Genomic DNA, 18,115 nt, shown 5'->3' on the forward strand with positions numbered 1-18,115 from the left:
AATACGATGGCTTCGAGATATGGTAAGCCGCTACGCTACGTCAAGGGGTAGATTCTGTGCGTCCAAGCCGAAGTGCCCTCAAGAAGGCTCCCCTTAATGCGCCATTGCAAGGTCGCCACAAAGTACAACCTGGAAAGGCGACACCAACAAGGACTTCAGACCTCCTTAAGTGGATTCCCGTGAACGTGCATTACTTTGCGATTGCGACTTGCAACAAGCCACCTCGAAGTCAGACCACGAGACTGTCTTAGTTACGGCTCCGTACGGATCTAAGTCACAGTACTTTCTCGCTTCCAAGCACTCCCACCAATGACTGGTCACTTGCGGTCCCCTTTAGGATAACCAACGACCCTGGCATCCGCTTTCCGCAAGGTATTCCTTGTACTTCCCCAATAACTGGACAGAAGGCACGTAATGCAGCGCTTCTCTCAGGTAGGTTTGTGATCATTGGCCGCGACCAACCCTCTACTCCCAGGACACCACAATTTCCTCCCGCAGCAACGCTAATAAAGCACATGTAAGACTACTAACATTCGAACTATTCAGTACCCCTATGTAGCTATATGCTCACTAGCGATACCTTTACACTTATTTTATAGCCTCTAGGTATCAGTAACTCAAGTCACGGAGTTTCTACTTAGGTTAACTAACAACTTGAAACCCTGAGAGTATCACCTATAATTGAGATTAAATGCCATGGCGACAACTAGGCAGGGTTGTTTTAAGTCAGCAAGCTTCACCTTGCGCTGTTACTTAAGGGAACGTTGATGGTCTCGTCAGGAATGGAAACATATCCTTACATCGCGGGGCGTTGAACCATAGGGGCGGTAGCGACGGTAAAGATCACCGCCTACATATGGAGTACATGCCCCTAATAAGGATTAGGGGGTTTAAAGGGGTACCGAACAGGTACTTGTTGTGCCATGCACTTGCAGACGCAACTACGTTAGCCTATCCCATCCAGTCCCTCTTGCATACCTAGGAAAGCATTGTATGGTCGTATCGGTATATACAAGCCCCTACGTACTATATTACATCGCTAACAAAGCTGCTCGCATTCCCTGTAGGTGCTACCAACTACGTTGGCCCTTGTTCATATTGATTACCACCAAAATCAGGCAACTATGCGATAAAGCTGCCCGAGTAACAACCAAATTCGACGTCACAGTCCTTAGCTGGCTTTTCCTAACGACTACAAGGAAACGCGACCTACACAAATACAACCTTCACCGATATTCTAGCATAGATACTATATTTCTTTATTCTGGAGGCAGGAGGCAGGAGTTCCGCAAATCAACAGGCCAATATTACAGGTATTACTATATTACCTGAATACATTTCGCGTACTAGTATAATGGATAATGGGCTATTAGGAATTGTTACAAATCTTATCCAGAGGATTATATTATACTGCTCACTAACTAGCTCACGACGCGTATCACCCACCTACTATCGTACCCAGGTCATAAGTACTCTCGGCCAATCGACTTCACATGGGCTTGATTACCTAGGTAGGTATTCGCGGATGAGCCCTTGTAACAGAAGCCAATCATAGCAACGGAGTCGAACCCGACACTACGGAACGCAATTAAGTAAAGTCTTGGCATTCTCCACTACTCAAAGCTGCGTTGGCAAGTTGTCTCGGGACTAGAAATCTTTAGTGAAGACATTGTAAACCCAGAAACCCAGAAATGATACAACCGCTTCCGACAAGTCAGTGGTCTCACAGCCCCGTACTAACCAAAGCTTTGTTCCAGGTCATATCCACTCTTCTTCGCCTCGTAGAAGAAATTAGGTCATCTTCACCTCAAGGCAAATGCAACTAGTCAGCTTAGATGCACATCTACTCGGCACCACCCCTGCTCTCGGCCCGGTGTCCATGCCCGGGGATCAAACTGACCCGATAAGGCCATAGCCGACCCGACAACTCAGCTGAAATGGCTACTGGGCTAGGTAGACCAATGCCGATCCCTGATGCATCTACGATTCATATGTTACCCTAATGCATATTTCTTGATTTTAGAATCGGATTACACCGCGAACAGCAGACCGCTCTTGATGCCGATGCACAAAGCCCATTGTTACAACTCTGTCAGCTTAGGCTAGATAGATAAATATTTTTCATGTTATATTTGATCATCCTAATTCACCGGTCCTTCAAATACGAATGTACGACGTTTGTCTACGTTGAGAGCTGTCTCGGTGCCATTTCATTGGACACCGAGCGACCGAGCTGAGCTTGCGACGGCCGGCCGCATATCAAATGACTAAGTCGTCTGTCGTATTATAACTACAAAAAAAAATTGATATCGGTTATCTTACTGGTACCTGCATTCCTGCATTGATGACTAGCAGGATAGATCTCGCAGAAAATAGACTTGGAGCTGCGATAACCCGTCGCATTACTAACATACTAACATATAGACTCACCGGTGAACGTTAGAAGCTTATTAATTGTCGATCCTGGTACGCCGCACGGTCTACGCGAGAACGTATGTACAGTCATCAATATACCTCGGCAAGCGCCCTACCTTAGTCATCGCAGTAACAAATGTTATATCTCAAGCCTGTGGCTTCGCGTGGCTAATAAGTAACCAAGCGCGAACGATTACAATTGGAAGTCATTCCATCGAGCCATCACCTAGCCATATTTTTATATAATACACAATAATAGTATCGGTTATCATAAATAACTACCTAACATAATGCGACGGCCAACTACACTTCAATAAACTCCTAGTTGGCCTTATTCTAGGATCTACAAAGGTCAATCTGTTAGACTGACCGCTTCTTGAATTAACATAACTCATCTCTCTATTCTAAAGATCTCGGGAACACCGCCAACCTAAGACGAGCGTAGGAAGAGACCATGTGCATTGAAATGTTATTATCAGGTGATTGGAAAAAAAGAAAAAAAGGAAAAAAAATTTAACAGACGAAGGATTTTATCAGTCAGCCGGGATTTTCACCTTCTTTTCCCCGAGAGCTACGGGTTTACCAGACATACGATAAAGTAGGGCGAAGAATTTGGCACCCTGGTATGCAAAAAGTCGAGATTCTTGCGAATCATAATTGTCACTACCGGACGAGGTTACATCGAGCTTCCTAGTTAGGGCCGGACGCCCGAGGACTAATCCCGAAATGCCTGTCTTTAGATATAGATTAACAGGCCTGTAGCTTCGCGTCTCACCGCCCAAGCGTTCGTTACCAGTCTGTCGGGTCAACCCAATTTTACCAATCTCCATTTTTCTCGTCATCCGCTTGTCCCGCATTTTACATTACGCCAGCTCCTTTAACCCTTGTCCTTTCGCATAAGTAGTGTATGTACTAACACTAACACTAACACATCAATACATCATCCATACATACGGATCCGTACACTAGAGCCATATATGTATAAGAAATGCGGGTTTAAATCTCCACATCTACGAGATGGATTCCGTCAAGGATCATGTTACAAGGTAGGCTCGAGGACTTCTCCCGTCAACCCCGTGTTTAGAGCTACCCATTTCTTCCAGACGGATGGATATTCTCAATACTAGCGGCAGTCCGCGGAAGACGAGTTTCGCCGACAAGCCACTTATTCAGACCTGGGCATATCCTGGGCATATCCAGAATCACCAACAAGCCATACATAGGTAGACTCACTCACCTACACTCCACCATTACGTAAATCATGAAGATTAACACAATTGTGGCTTTAACCCTGTCGCTCATCTCCAACAAGAGACAAGAGACGCATGAGAGCACTATATAAAACTAAACGATATCTAGTATAAGTCGCATATTATAAACACCACACCGTCACTTATTAACCTAATCGACCTATATTAGCACACGGACAAAAGTTATCGAGAGCGAAAGTCTTATTGACGTTCGCCAAGCTCTAAGGCATTAACTCTGTCCAGCTGAACCCTTGCCTACCCAGACAGTTTCATAAGTCCTAGTCCACTTTGTTGAGGATTATATAGGCGGCCTAAGCTGATTAACCCAACCCCAGTCTACGCTAAAACTTAAACGGTCTATGCATAATGAAATCAGGAATAAGGGTGTGGGTAAGTATTGTACAGTGCTTGTGAGCAAAGTCGAAGACCAGTATTCGAAGCCCCTGCACATATGTGAAGATTAAAGCAGAGGCATCACGAGCGGATGTACCAACTAAAATTGGAATACAGGAGCGACCCAACACCACGGTACCCAATAATGTCGTGTAATCATAACAACATACTCGGCTTCAAAACGCGAGATGCTTTGGTCTCTCTTGGTTCCCGGGACAAAAAGAAACAACGCATGATTCTCGTCATAGTTTAATTACCACATGCCCCAATACATAGTACACGTGGAATACTCGCTAAATCCAACACAGCAGGTCAAGGCGAACGGCACCTAGATCATAGCGGTCGTAAAGAAGCCGACCAGTCCCACCCAATGCTGCCATACGAATACAAGAGACCCCCAATTCATCATCAATACGGAATACGCCAACGCTATATCACCTATGCGTTGGTCAACGGCATTTATACGGGTCACGCCCGGTGGCCCAGCTACGTTGGCCGGCCGAGGCCAGCATAACGAAGGATGCATATCCATACACGTAAAGAGCTGAACTTCCACATACGACTTAGCTCTTCATCAGACAACGAGCTACTTCAAATATCTGTATAAACATATAGATATGACATCCAACATACCATCGAGCCCAGACGGTCAATACCTGGTTGACGACCCACGTGTCAGGCTAGAGCGACTGGCTGCGCAAGCATCTCATAGTGTAGATTGACGATCGACGTACATAGTACCGTCGCGGGGATTAGGCGGCAACTAATAGGAAAGGCTAGTCGTACAGCAGTGGGGCATCCATCTTGTTTCGAATACCACGCAACCAACATTCCTTACCAATTCCCATAATCCCGGGGCCGGCCTTCCAACGACACCCGCCGGCGGTTTTACTCGGAGGGACTAGCTCCCTATCAAGTAACTTTCTTAATGCCGGAAGCTGCACGGACTCGCAACAACTAACTGACACCGATAGCTCGGAACGGTAATTTAATCCATAGTTTCACTTTCGAGGTAAGAGGCAATAGTTAGCGATTTTTTTGCTAATAAGCCATTAATCGATGTTAAGTCATGCCACTATTATGCCGAGACTTGATGCCCTGTTTCCTCATCTATACCTTATATCAATAGAGCTTATTGAACACCCTGCCGACAACGTTAATTTTCCTTGGTAAATAACAAAGTTAGTGTCGTAAGAGAGCGGTCCTTTGCTAATTTCTCAGGAAATCAGCGAGGCATGATATATAAATGAGGTACTTTTTTCTTGTACTCTGTTAACCCCTTTCTTCCTAGAAGTCCTACACCTCGTGTGTTTTAAGAAAGGTCAGTGACTGTTTATAAGTAAAGAGCAGCCTGAGAGTAGCCCCAAACTTCGTGGAATGTCCTTTGGAGGGTACATTTTGTTAGGCGTAGATGCCCACGAGAAACAAGCACATTGTATTCTTATGCTTGGAGGTTTCGTTTTACTTTTACTGTTGCCTAGATACCTAAGGTACCTAGGTAAGTAGGTAGAGGCTCTAGGGAAGATTTAGGCATACACACGCTGCCACTTGCATAGGGTCACCGGGGAGATGCGTGGTGCGCGCACAGGCAACAACATATATTTGTAAAAAGCAGGATGTCCAATACCCAACAACGAAAAGGCCTGGTGGTGTAGTTGAAGCACATTCCTCACTCGATATGTTGCGCGCGTCCCCCCTTTTACATCCACAACCACTATTGGGGAGGAAATGAATGGGTTCGAATCCCATCCAGGTCAAATAACTTTTTTTCTTTCTTTATTTTTTTTATTTTTTGAAATTCTTCACTGGCAGCCTGGCACAGTAACCCTTTAGGCGGCCTCGGTGACAACGTAGCAACTAGGTAACAGCTATTGTAATAAGACCCTGCTGGCGAGATGGGCAAGAGAATAATAGTTTTCGAATCTCACGATGAATACAAAATAGTCGGCTAGAGCTGGTGTAGTCTTGCTACTCTGATGGTGCTTGCACCGTAACTTCTTCCCTATATTTTCTACATTAGGTACCTCTCTATGTGATGAGCATCTAAATTATCATTATCACCACCACTAACTACTTTTACGTCGAAATTCTTCGTTAGTTGCCAGTTTCCAGTCGTTATTAAATCCAAGTCCGCATGTGTACTTGGTACCTAGGTACGTATCTAATTAATACGCGAGGCGGCAAAACAAAGGTTATATACCTAGGTAGGTATATATATATTCCAATACGACACACATTCGCACGGGCTAGGGTGGTCATGTGGTAAAAATAGCATAAGCCGATTCTTTCGCCAATTGCTCATATTCCAGTCAGACCCCCTAGTTCGACCTTCTTTTTTTCTTTTCTTTTTTTCTTTCTTTCAATTATACCTACGTACGTACTTAGAATATAGCACACATACATATCCCAACAAGCTACAAACTCATATAGATCATGCGGTCAAATGGTAAAGGCAGCTGACGATGAGATGTTTCCGGCGCCCTTTACCTCCGCTAGGATCACTTGTAAGCCTAGTTCTCTGTTCAGTTTAGGAGGGGTTTCTCCAGTCTCCTTTAGTCTTGAGCAATAACCCGTGAGGTTTAACGATGTTATAAAGTGTTTAAATGAGCGTATGCTGGTGATTAATATAGGTAGTGTTTTTGTAGCAGCAACAATTCTGTCAACGAGATAGAGCCGGGTCTGATGGGATTGACTGGTCTTTTTTAAATGTGTATTTACTTCTATTGCGTTGTTCAAGTGTTTTGCAGTTGTACCTAAATACATTACCATTGTAAAGTATTCTGATTTCGAATTGCAACTTATACGTCAAACATCCTTCTTAATCGATATAATGTATCATAACTCAGACTGCGTAATATAGAAATTCAAACTTTGATATCTACCTAATTATATGATGTGCTAAACATTGGTGTTTACCTCGAGGTATAGCAGTAAGCAGAGTAGAATTTTATTAGGTACCTAAGATATAAAGAGAGAAACGTAGCTATGATACGAGCCGACTTTAATATACGCCCGAGTATAGTTTACTCGCCAGTCTATCAATATTATTCCCCTGTAAACATAGTAACTCGTGCTTTCGAAGGGGGTAGCTAGTAAAATTATAAAGTACATTTTGCCATTCAGTCGCCATCAATATTTATGTATACAGTATATTCACGTCTAAGGAGAACGCTTTGTAACGCAACAATGTACCCGTAAGAACCTCCTCAAGGAAAGGCCGTATTCAAGAATATAACTTCCCCAACTACCTACATCCGTGTTCCAGTAGACAGCACAGCATCACGCCAAGCTCGAATTAGTCTCAACCCATTCCTACAAGCACTGTATACCATGCAGCCTCATATAAATCAACCCACGCCAGCACCATATACACTTTAACCCACGGGGCGTCTATGTAGATAATGCATAAACGGATTATATATAGTAAGCACTTGATACGCATACAGATGGGGCCACGCCAGTATCAACAAGCCCAGGACATGGGAATAGGCAAGTATTCCCTCAACCATTGGGTAGTTCTATCTACGACGCATACACGTCCTCCCTCCCTACAACCCCCCAACTCTGAGTCATGCTCCCGTATACCGACTAGACGTTGAGTCACAGGCCAAGCTGTGTGCCAACCCGATGCTTGACGGAGACAATGTTAGGCTGCTGACGTAGTACCAGATCGATGGACGGGACGGCCTTGGTCATAGCTTATTGACTCATACTCTCCTATTATACATTGTATATCTCTAAAAGCGTTCAAGCGGTAGAATCCAGCAACTAATGCAGCCGTCCGGAGTCCGTCCTGGCCAAAGCCGAGCCGAGCCGAACCATATTCACAATACTTCAGCAACCCGAAGACATACTTTATATCATAAACAGAATTTCATTGCGAAAATTATTGCTATTAGTACAACCGTCCTGGAGTACTATCTATCCATACCGGCAGTAGTAGGATAGGTCTATTCCGCGCCCCCCTGCACGCTTTTCATCCTGGCGGCCAAAATGCCCGAAACGAGGATCGACTTTCATCGTCAGCATCACCAAACAGATATGATGCCATGGTAAAAATAGAAAAAAGCAATGCGAATATCCCTTAACGAATCATGCCTCCCTACGCAAACTTGCATTCAGTGAAGCTCACTGGAGTTCTACCTTATTAATATCGAGCAAGGCAACTTTTTATCCTCTATTTGTAATCATTGCCCAGATGCTTCTTGTCAGGGGTGAGAGGACGAAATGCAGAAAGGTGAATGTTGACGCGGTTGGATTTAATCAAATACGCGCCGAGAACAAAAAAAAGAAACGAAAGCAGGTCTTGTACAAAATCGTGCCAGCATGGTGGCGTAAGTTCCGGTTCGCAATCACCATTCATACTCGCCCGTCGCTTTGTGGAATACGTAATCCTTGCCGTTCACACTCAAAACGCCATCCTTGAGAACACACTTCCTATTCTGTTGTGAGCGACTACAATGGGATTTATATCTCGAGATAAGGGAAACTTACCACTTGTTCTTGACTCGCTGGACCTTGTCATACATGCAGAGCATGATCTGGCCGCCATCCTCGTCCTCGTCATCATCTTCAATATTGTCGTCGGGATCGTCGAGGTCTGAATTGATAGCGTCCGCGTCATCGGATGCTTCGTCTTTCACGCCATCATCCGTGCCGTCAAACTGGGAGATACCTCCAGGCAGGGGTATACTATGTTGTGAGAGAGCTTGATCTTTGCCTTTACGTTTAAGGGGTAGCATCAGACCACCACCTTCCATAGCCTTAGCCTTGGCCGCGATCTGGGCATGGAGCAAGTTGTCAATCTGAACTCGTCCCATTTCCACATTTTCACCAGCAGAGGTACGACGCATGACAACACCGACATGAGATTCGGCATCATCTGCGCCATCCAGCTGAGAGGGCGGAGGTCTCTGTCCATTCGGCATGGTCATGCGCTGCTGCTGCTGCTGCTGCTGTGGATTAGGGGGCATGCCAGGTCGGTACTGCTGTTGAGGGTGACCCTGCTGATATTGGCCCTGATAGTTGGGTGGGATAGGTTGGTTACCGGGCCTCTGTTGGTTCTGAGGAAATGACTGCTCTCTTAATTTGTTGATGGAAGCTGCTGCGCGGTCGCCATACATGGACTGGAGCTGTTGAGATACCCGCTCTTGTACAACGGCGGGGCCACTTTGCTGGGTCATCATAGATCCATTGTCAAGGCCAGGCTCTGTCTTAACGCTAGGTTCGGGTTTGACCCCAGGACCATGCGAAGGCTGACCACCAGCCATAGGCATGGTGAGACCTTGAGGTTGCTGAATTTGAGGAACATGTTCCTGGATAAATGAAGAGCCGTTAACTTGGGGAATAGGCTCAGGGGCCGGTGCAACAGCAACAACAGGAGCCGGGGGCGGAGGAGCAGGGGCGTCTGGCTTCGGATCCCAGGGGAACGTAGCCAGCTGCTGTTGAGAGAGCTTCTTCTGCCATCCCTGATAAAATAATGTTAGCCAAGTAGTCCATATTTCTTTGTTACTCGGTGACAAGTTTAGCTGGTAACGAAAGAATTGTTCCTTGCAGGGTGATTTTAAAAAGGAGAGGAATAAGTACAAAAGTAACGAAAGTAACGAAAGTAGCGAATGAGCTGATAGGATAAACGCGCACAGTAAGAGGCACGTGAGTGGACTGGGTCCCAGCCAATGAAAAATGACGTGAGTCACTGGGAGATTTGCAGCGGGCGCAGAGGCATAAAAAGCCCAAATAGTGCCTGCCCGCCCCTCACGAAATCCGCCAGTTCTCACCAACCTCGGCCTCGCCTATAACCAGCACAGTAAAGTGGCCTATAATAGTGCCCATCATGGCTTGGTCGACAACTCATCAAATCTCGGAAAATAATTCCTCAAATATTCAATATTTAAGGAAATCCCCGTCCAAATGAAAGAAATAATAACAATGCACTAATAATCGTTGATCGCCGATCGCCGATCGACTCAAGGGAGAAGCGGTAGAGGGAAGAAGAAAAAGAAAAAGAAAAACAAGAAAAAATGCCAATTACTCACCCTCTTCAGTTCGTCCAAAACACCCTCGTCCACGCCGCCTTCCTCGAAATCGACTCGCGAAGCTTCGAGGACATCGTCGATGATCTGCTGGTAAACGTGGCCGACCTGCGAGTTAGACATGGTGGCGAATGACCGCGGGTTGACCGACTATTCGGGTCGATCAAAAAGGTTGGGTACGGTATTCGGCAACAGGGTTGTGTAGTTGTTGGTTTACGTAAAATCCTGTCTGACGAACAGGTGGAATACCTAAATAATGTAGGTACGGTCACAATGAATACCTAGGAATGCAATGTTGTGCAAGGTTGCAAGACCGCAGAGTTGCGAAGCTGGAGTTTTGGACGCGGCTTGCGAGTCAAAGCGGTTGCAAGTACGGAAGACGAAACCAAGGTTTTTGTTTTGCCCAAGCTTCCTCCCCGGTGCGCCCTCTCAAATCTGGCTCAAAATTCTGTCTTTAGTTTCTCTGGTATTAACTTAACAACTGGCACGCAGTTTTCTGTCGTCGTACACTGGCGCAGCGGATTTGGCTGACGATGGAGTGTCTCTGGTTGGTGATGTTCTCGTGAAGGTTGGCTTGAAAGTGCCTGGTTTGTTAAAGTGCCGCTTACGCGCTTACTTAATCGCCTTGGGCAGTCCAGATAAGATAGGTAGTACCTAAGTCACTGTGCCGCCAGCGCCGCTAAACCAAACCCGGTACGTACCTTTTACCACTACCACCGCACGCCGCACGTCAAATGAAATAAAATGAGGTAATGACGACTGCCAACAAATTACATGCTGCTTAATTGGATCGAATTTGTAGCATTTAATAAGGAACATGCACCTAAACATGTACAAGACATCGGAACAAGACATCATCGATTGAAATATTAATATGACTTCATTATGCCGCGCGTCAGCTACGGCAAATAAGCGAATACTAGTCAATCTCATATCATATTGATATGCCGACTATCTAGCTACCCTTATTCCTGCCTTATTATGCGTAATTGAATCCCCCTAAACTCCGTAATTATAATACAATCATGTTAACTCCATCCTTGCGGTCTCCCGTAGCACGCATTATCGCTTCGTAGCTCATGACCAAGTCGTATCCTGATTAAAAACCTTCTAGGTCTATATCGTGAGGATACCCCAACGCCATGCTAAATGGACACCAAATGCAGTACCCAGAGATGCCAGAGCGAAATTGTACCTACTGTTCGTTGAGCATTGATGATGCTCCTGACATTCACGAGATCTACATGGTGCTTTATCGGATGGTCATCTGCTTGGCCATCTGAGCCTTGCTGGAAGAGCCACTGGCACCAACACCCGCGGCAGGACCAGCCTTCTTCTCGAACACCTTCCAGAACTTCAAGCTCTCGTCGGCAGCTATTGAAAGGCATTGTTAGCTAAAATTCTTGAGATTCAAAATTTGGCACGTATATGGATTATCTCTTACCTGCGGTAGCAAGCATCTGTCCATCGGGACTGAGGCAGCTGTGGAGAACTCGGCTCTCGTGAGCAGGGATCTCGACATTACGGACGAGAGTGGGGTAGCTCCAGATGCTGAGAGAGTTGTCAGGGAATCCGCTCGAGCTGACAATCTCACGGTAGCTAGTGCTCCATCGGAGACTGGTGACTTGGGAACCAGTGTCGATACTGTTCACTCTGGCACCAGAAGTAGTGTTCCAGAAGTGGATGTGGCGGTCGTAAGAGCCACCACCAGTCGCGAGGAGGTTCATGTTCCACGGGCACCAGGCCAGAGCCTTGACTGCCGCCTTGTGGTTCGTCTTGGTGAACTTGGGGACAGCCAACGATCGAGCATCCCAGATAGAGACAAGGTTATCGTTGCCTCCAGTTGCAAGCTGGGTACCATCAGATCGCCATTCAAGACCGCAGACTTCAGAAGTGTGAGACACAAGTTCAGCCACCTTGTGTTCGGCAATACGAACATCGTGGTTGTACACGAGTCCACTTCGGGCACCAGTAGAGAGAAGGTGCTTGTTCCAGCCCATCACACCAACGCGAGTGTCATGGCCGAACATGCTGCGCACCTTCATGCCTTCAGCAACGTCCCAGATCTGGACCTCACCGGTTCCAAGACCAACGCCAACGTAGGCGCCATCACCAGACCACTTAACGCTGCTGACGTATGTATCAGGGCTGGTCTCTAACAAGCAGCTTACTGAGCCTTCATCGGCTGACCAGACGTAGACATTACGCTCCAGGCCGATAGCAACTTGGTTGCCGGAGCTCCAATCGAGCAAGTTCAAGTAGTAGTCGTCAATCAAACCTGGAGCATCTAGGACTCGTTCAGGGGCAGTCGCAATGCGGCGTCGGGACTGAGCAGAACTAGCATTAGCCGACTTAAGTGGTCGGTTGTACTGCTGACGAAGATCGATAGGCTTGGAAGACTCTGGGGGAGCAGGCTTGAATTGGAGAATGCGAGTGTTTAGGTTAACACCACAAGCATTTGCTAGGGAATCATGATAAGCTACTGTGTTAGGCGACGGGCGGGAGTAGCTGGTGGCTTCGTCGTCGTCGATGTTAAGGCTTTCAAGCGCGGCAATAGCATCATCGGTAGCGGAAGATAGGACAGCAGAGGCTTCACCACTGTTGGCCCTTGATCGCTGCTTCTTCTTCTCTTGAGAATCAAGCTTTCCAGATCCAGCATTAGCAATGGCAGAGCTGTTGCTTCGGTTAGGAATGAACCGATCCCCAGTGTAAGAAATGGTGGTCTTGTTTGACTTTGATCGTGAAGGCGCCGCTGTCTTCTTGGGCTTTGGGCTAGAAGATGTCTTGGTTTGTCCTGTACCAACAAGGGTGAAGTCGGATACACCAAGCTCAAGAGCCTTGCGGGGGGTAGAAACACCGCGGGCAAGGTTAGACTTGGGTGAATTACGGTGAGACGATCTTGAGGTTGTCTTGGCAAGGTGTGCCGATAGGTTTCCTCCATACACTGACTTGCTAGCTAGGCGGGATGTGTCACGACTAGAAGACTTCCTGTCGGGCGTGAAAGGGGACGAGTTCACGTTGATAGGGACATTGGCATTTGTGGTACGTTGACGGGGGGATGGTGTGAGGGGCATCCGTCCGCCAGCGGTACGAGAGGAGAAAAGTCCCTTGTGGGACTTTAAGGGAGTCGATACTGCAACAGATGCCATAGTGTCTAATTGTCTAGAGTATGACGATTATTGTGTATCGAGACGAGAAACTGTTAACTCCGACGAAGAGCAACCGAATGTCTCGGGGGAGTATTATATGAGTAAGTGAGAGCTCCGATAGATCGAACGAGCTCCAAGAGACTCAAGTGAATGGTTCCTGGATTTGGTTATTGGTTAGTATTAGACGTTGTGTTCGATAATCGAAGAATGCCTTCGCGTAGAACAGCTTTAAAGTCGGCGGGGCGATCAAATGACTGTACGTCCTCAAGGGAAAGTAGCAGCGATGAGATCTAGTGGACTTGAAAGTATTGTGCGAGAGGCTTTGGTAATATTTTGGCCTTAGACGGCAGTGGACTAGAGGAGAATATGAGGATGAGCGGATGGGTAGAGTTGAAGGGTTGTAATGAAGGGAAGAATCAAATGTTAAATTCGTCGTGCACTTGGTGACTTTAAATGTTTACTAGAAGTGGATCGGAGGGGTTTTAGGTTGCGCAGGGCAACCGCCATGACCCATTGCACTACGCCGAATTTAGTTTGGACATCTGCGCACCTACCCAAGCCATTTCGGGTGTAGGTATTGATGTATTTTCTTTGATGGCTTGTGCGTCATTCAATGCTATCCACTTTGAGGCGTTTGACTGCAAGTGAAACACCGCCGCATGTGTATTTACATAAGCATCCCCCACTTTCATAAATCTTGCTGGCAAACCCTTGTACAACCGGAGATAGCGAAAGAAAACAACCCTTGCCATTGGCAAATACCTCTGCACCCAACTTGACGAAATATTGGTTGATACAACAGGACGACCAGCCCTTCATCCCCGATATTCCAAGGTCTAAGATCCACATTGACATTATAATCTTCCTTGAAACTAATCAGCTTGTCTTGTTGTTAAGTTCTTTTCCCCATCGCAAACCCTTTGCGAACAAATGGGCTAGAAATGTCGACGTAGCCTTGCGATCGATTTCTCATTCTCTATTCGCAGCCTTATAGTAGCCCAAATCATGGCCCATCCCTCAACTCCATCCGCAATTGCTCACTCCCTTTTTGGTGGACCCATCAGCTCAACACACCATCATCCGGCTCTCCCTTTACCGGCTGTCACACCAGCGACTTCGAATGCGCCGACCCCCGTATCCGCCTCCGCCATGTCTGCCGTATCCTCCAACAACACATTTGTCATGACGAATTCGCCTATGAAGAGTAGGGCTATAATGGATAATTACCGGCCCAAGGTCACACGAACCCTCGGCCAACGACCCGCCTGCTTGGTGAACGCCTCGGTTACATATTGCGGTAACAATCAAATATATGCATTCGGCGGTTTCGACCAGTACACGGATGAGGTCTACAACCACGTACTAAAGCTAGACCTCGTCAGCCATCAGTGGAGCCTGGTTGATAACTATGGAGATATCCCTGGTGTAAGAATGGGTAAGTTGGACCATCATGTCTTACGGTGTATACCCTCGACTCACGTGCACCGGTAGGACACACTGCGACTTTGTATCAGGGTGACAAGCTTCTTGTCTTCGGTGGCGAGAATGAGCATAGGACATATCTTTCCGATTTGATAATATTTGATCTGAAGAGCGCCCACTGGACCCAGCCTCACGTTTCTGGTCCCGTCCCAAAGGGCCGAGCCAGACATGCGGCTGTCCTACATGAGGACAAGTTGTTCATCATTGGTGGCATCACAGGTCATGAGAGCTATGTCTCGGAGGATATTTGCTACCTCGATTTGAAGACTTATACTTGGTCGAGGTCATGGCGCTTCGTTCCTAGATTTGACCACTCGGCCTACGTATGGTATGTTATACACTTCCTATATCTCCTCTAAATGCTAACTCTTTGCAGGAATGATCGGATTTGGGTATTCGGCGGATTAAGTAGAGACATGGACAAGATAGGCGACCTGTGCTGGCTAGACTTGAAGGGTAGCCCGGATTTTGAGTCTCCGCCTCAGATTGGAGGTTCCGTCGACAGGCACACTATAGCTAGCCGCTCAAGCGATTCGCCGCGAACTCCTTATTCGCTAGGCTCGGCTCCGCCCCTCTCAGCCTCAGGCTTTGCGGCCAACATCCGGGCAGCTCAAGTCAGCACTCCCTCGTTCCACTTGAAAAAGCAAGTTCCAATGGCTCCCGGGGCCATCTCTGTCCTAAGATTCGTTTCCGGAGGCAATGTTCCATCACAAGGTTCTGGCATTCATTTCCATATTTATTCTTCCGGAAGTCTTCTAGACTTTGTCACCCCTGTTGCGACTATTACCCCGAAGGAGTGTTCCCTTTCAGCTTTAGATTTAAATACTCTACGATGGCAGAAATTGGCTGATGGCCGTGAGATTTTTAAGCCGGGTTATCAATGGCACTATTGCACTATGAATGAAGATGGTACTAAGGCCTGGCTACTTGGATGCCCAACTGACGCTATCAACGATGTTGGCCCCGGTGGCTTTGAGGAGTATCTAAGCGATATTATGGAAATTGACCTACGACGCTACGGGTTTCTAGGAAATAATGCAGTTTCCGAGTCTCGAGCGGAGTATGCTAGACCAACCGCGCATACCAGAGTTCAAGACCAGCCATCGAAAGGGCTTGGACATGATCTCGCGAAACTCTTTAACCAACCGCCGGAGGCTGGAAGTGGAACTGACTTTATCATTACTGCTCTCGCTGGTGACGACTACGATGATGACGATATGATGGGTTCTAGTCTCATTCGTGCAGGAGAGTCCCCAATGGATCAGAATTGGCTCACACCAGACGCGCCTACTTCTGCTCCTATTCATGTACACAAGCTAATCCTCCAAGCTCGATGGCCTCATTTTGCCCGTTTGTACAACGCGCAAATGGCAGAATTCCACACTAAAAAGATGCATATCCCGGAGCCTTATACAGTCGTTAAGGCTTTCCTATACTACCTCTACACGGATAGCATCCACTCCGACGACGGCGCAACTGATCTTTCAGATGTTGCTGGCCTATTGGTAATGTCAAATATCTACAACATCCCTCATCTACGTCTCCTCTGCGTGAATCGGTTATCAAAAGAACTCGATGTAGAGCACGCATGTATCATTTGGTATTGCGCTGGACTCGCGAGCGAGGAGTGGCTGCGCAAACGGGCCGCGTCATTCTGCTTGACGCATTGGGGCCGCATAGTGCGGACTCAGGGGTTCCTACGTCTACCACGATCAGCTCTCGTCGAGCTATCGCAGGAAATCGATATGGAGGGTCGAGTCATCGCGGGCGAAGAACTCGAGTACGTGGATAACTGCCGCGGCCGGTTCGATACCTCGGGCGTCTCGCGGAAAGACAGCATCAGTAGCGACCACACGCAGGCTCTGCCTTCGGACGTGGAAGACTCGGAAGGCATGGATATGGCCTGACTCTTTAGGATACTACGGCGAAGGATTCATTTTGGACGGACTTGACTATGCGATTCCGGACCTTGAATACTGCTTTTTTAATCCGCATTTTCAGCTTATCTCGCAAGGGAAAGGGGTATTGCATTTTATGGATATCCGATGTGCACCTGGCGTGTATCCGGTACGAAGCAATGGATATGAATTCTGGGTTTTGCACGTCTGTTCTTTTCTAAACACGGGGTCGATACAATCAAACATCAACCGTGGAGAGGTTGTCGGACTTGGACTTTTAATCAGCATGGTTTGGCGTTCGGGGGACGGGGGACGGGGGTAGGTTAGGTCAAGTAAGGTAGTCAGTCAACAGGTCATCACAGAACGGAATCAAGGGAAGATGCATCGAGCTAGGATATGTTAAGCTGAGTTGTTAAAGAAAGGGACTTATTTGTGCGTATGCGCCTACATGTGGCTTACTCTACATAGGTTTAATACTACTTATACTCAAGGTCCACTTTGCAATTTTCATATTTGTCTTACGTATGTATGCGTATGTAGATGTGGCTTGTGATGGTGTGCATGTGATAATCACAAGGACGAAGGCGCTAGAGAAGGAGAGAGGAGACGGCTAGGCTAGGCGAGGGTATGATCGTTATTACGGAGCCCGGTGTAGCCTACGTTACACGGACTAAAGCGACTCGAGACCCTGCATTAGCCTCCGTCGGTGTCGGCATCGAGGCTAGAACCCTGAGAAGCATGTTAGTGTCGTATTTAAGTCAGCTGGGCCGGAGCGCGGTGGGTTACTGCGCGAGTTAATACTTGGCTTGGACTAAGATGGCGGGCTATAGTGTAGGTAGTTAGTTAGGTAGTTAGTTGGTTAGTTAGTTAATTACATGTAGGTATATGTAACTATGTATTTCTGGAACTGCGCTAGGAGGCGGCTCGGGTAGACTTAGCTTGGATCAATATTTATTTGGATGGGCTACCTAGGTTTAGTGTAGAGGAGGCCCCGGATGGTACATACATACATACATAGTAAGAGGGGAGGGAGATGGAGGAGGAGGAGGAGGCTCGGCGATGCTAACTTGTTGGGGAAGAAGGAGTGAGTGGGCTGGCGGGCTGGCGGGCTGGCTGGCTGGGCTAGAGGTTGTGGGTTTGGTGTTGCGCGCCCTTGGTTGGGTTTGGGTGAGGTGGGCCTGGGCTAGCTTGGGTCTGCTTAAGTTGACGTGCGTGGACTGGATGGATGGATGGATGGGTATAGGTCCAGTTGAGTAGTGTAGTGTATATTGGAGTCGTTGGTCTTTTTAGATTAAGGATATTGGTGTTACGGACTTGAGATCTGGAGATGTAAGGTATGTAGATAGGTATGTATTGTGTGGGAGAAGCACATAGGGAGGTTGATTGGGTCCGGGGTGTAGTGGATAAGGGTCGGGGGGCCTGGGAATCTATTGCTTCTGGTAGATAGAGTGCTGAGCAAAGATTGAAGATTGAGTAGCGTCTGAGGTGATATATCA

The 18,115-nt window shown here is 47.2% G+C and overlaps 4 protein-coding genes and 1 pseudogene across 5 annotated transcripts; 2 read left to right on the forward strand and 3 right to left on the reverse strand.

Annotated features, from left to right (window-relative positions):
• Positions 1 to 5,698: 5,698 nt before the first annotated feature.
• F4817DRAFT_t40 lies at positions 5,699 to 5,815 on the forward strand (annotated as a pseudogene). Its single transcript has one exon. The product of its transcript is annotated as a tRNA-OTHER (tRNA).
• A 2,305-nt stretch (positions 5,816 to 8,120) lies between these two features.
• On the reverse strand, positions 8,121 to 9,527 carry F4817DRAFT_329275 (transcription factor IIA, alpha/beta subunit). Its single transcript, XM_049302254.1, has one exon. It carries the CDS (start codon positions 9,332 to 9,334, stop codon positions 8,549 to 8,551), a length of 786 nt encoding a protein of 261 aa, XP_049161699.1. The 5' UTR covers positions 9,335 to 9,527; the 3' UTR covers positions 8,121 to 8,548.
• A 301-nt stretch (positions 9,528 to 9,828) lies between these two features.
• F4817DRAFT_329276 (uncharacterized protein) lies at positions 9,829 to 10,945 on the reverse strand. Its single transcript, XM_049302255.1, has 2 exons — positions 10,583 to 10,945; positions 9,829 to 10,509 (listed from the first exon to the last, which is right to left on the reverse strand). Exon 2 carries the CDS (start codon positions 10,211 to 10,213, stop codon positions 10,025 to 10,027), a length of 189 nt encoding a protein of 62 aa, XP_049161700.1. The 5' UTR covers positions 10,214 to 10,509; positions 10,583 to 10,945; the 3' UTR covers positions 9,829 to 10,024.
• Positions 10,946 to 13,698, reverse strand: F4817DRAFT_329280 (WD40 repeat-like protein). The gene is made up of 2 exons (XM_049302256.1): positions 11,535 to 13,698; positions 10,946 to 11,464 (listed from the first exon to the last, which is right to left on the reverse strand). The coding sequence occupies exons 1-2, from the start codon at positions 13,237 to 13,239 to the stop codon at positions 11,343 to 11,345; spliced, it is 1,827 nt and encodes a 608-aa protein (XP_049161701.1). The 5' UTR covers positions 13,240 to 13,698; the 3' UTR covers positions 10,946 to 11,342.
• Positions 13,699 to 13,847: 149 nt separating this feature from the next.
• F4817DRAFT_329281 (galactose oxidase) lies at positions 13,848 to 17,112 on the forward strand. Its single transcript, XM_049302257.1, has 3 exons — positions 13,848 to 14,674; positions 14,731 to 15,049; positions 15,098 to 17,112. The coding sequence occupies exons 1-3, from the start codon at positions 14,245 to 14,247 to the stop codon at positions 16,626 to 16,628; spliced, it is 2,280 nt and encodes a 759-aa protein (XP_049161702.1). The 5' UTR covers positions 13,848 to 14,244; the 3' UTR covers positions 16,629 to 17,112.
• Positions 17,113 to 18,115: the final 1,003 nt, after the last annotated feature.

This window comes from Daldinia loculata (assembly GCF_022478755.1).
Source record: "Daldinia loculata strain CBS 113971 unplaced genomic scaffold F4817scaffold_9, whole genome shotgun sequence".
In the NCBI taxonomy this organism is placed as follows: domain Eukaryota; kingdom Fungi; phylum Ascomycota; class Sordariomycetes; order Xylariales; family Hypoxylaceae; genus Daldinia; species Daldinia loculata.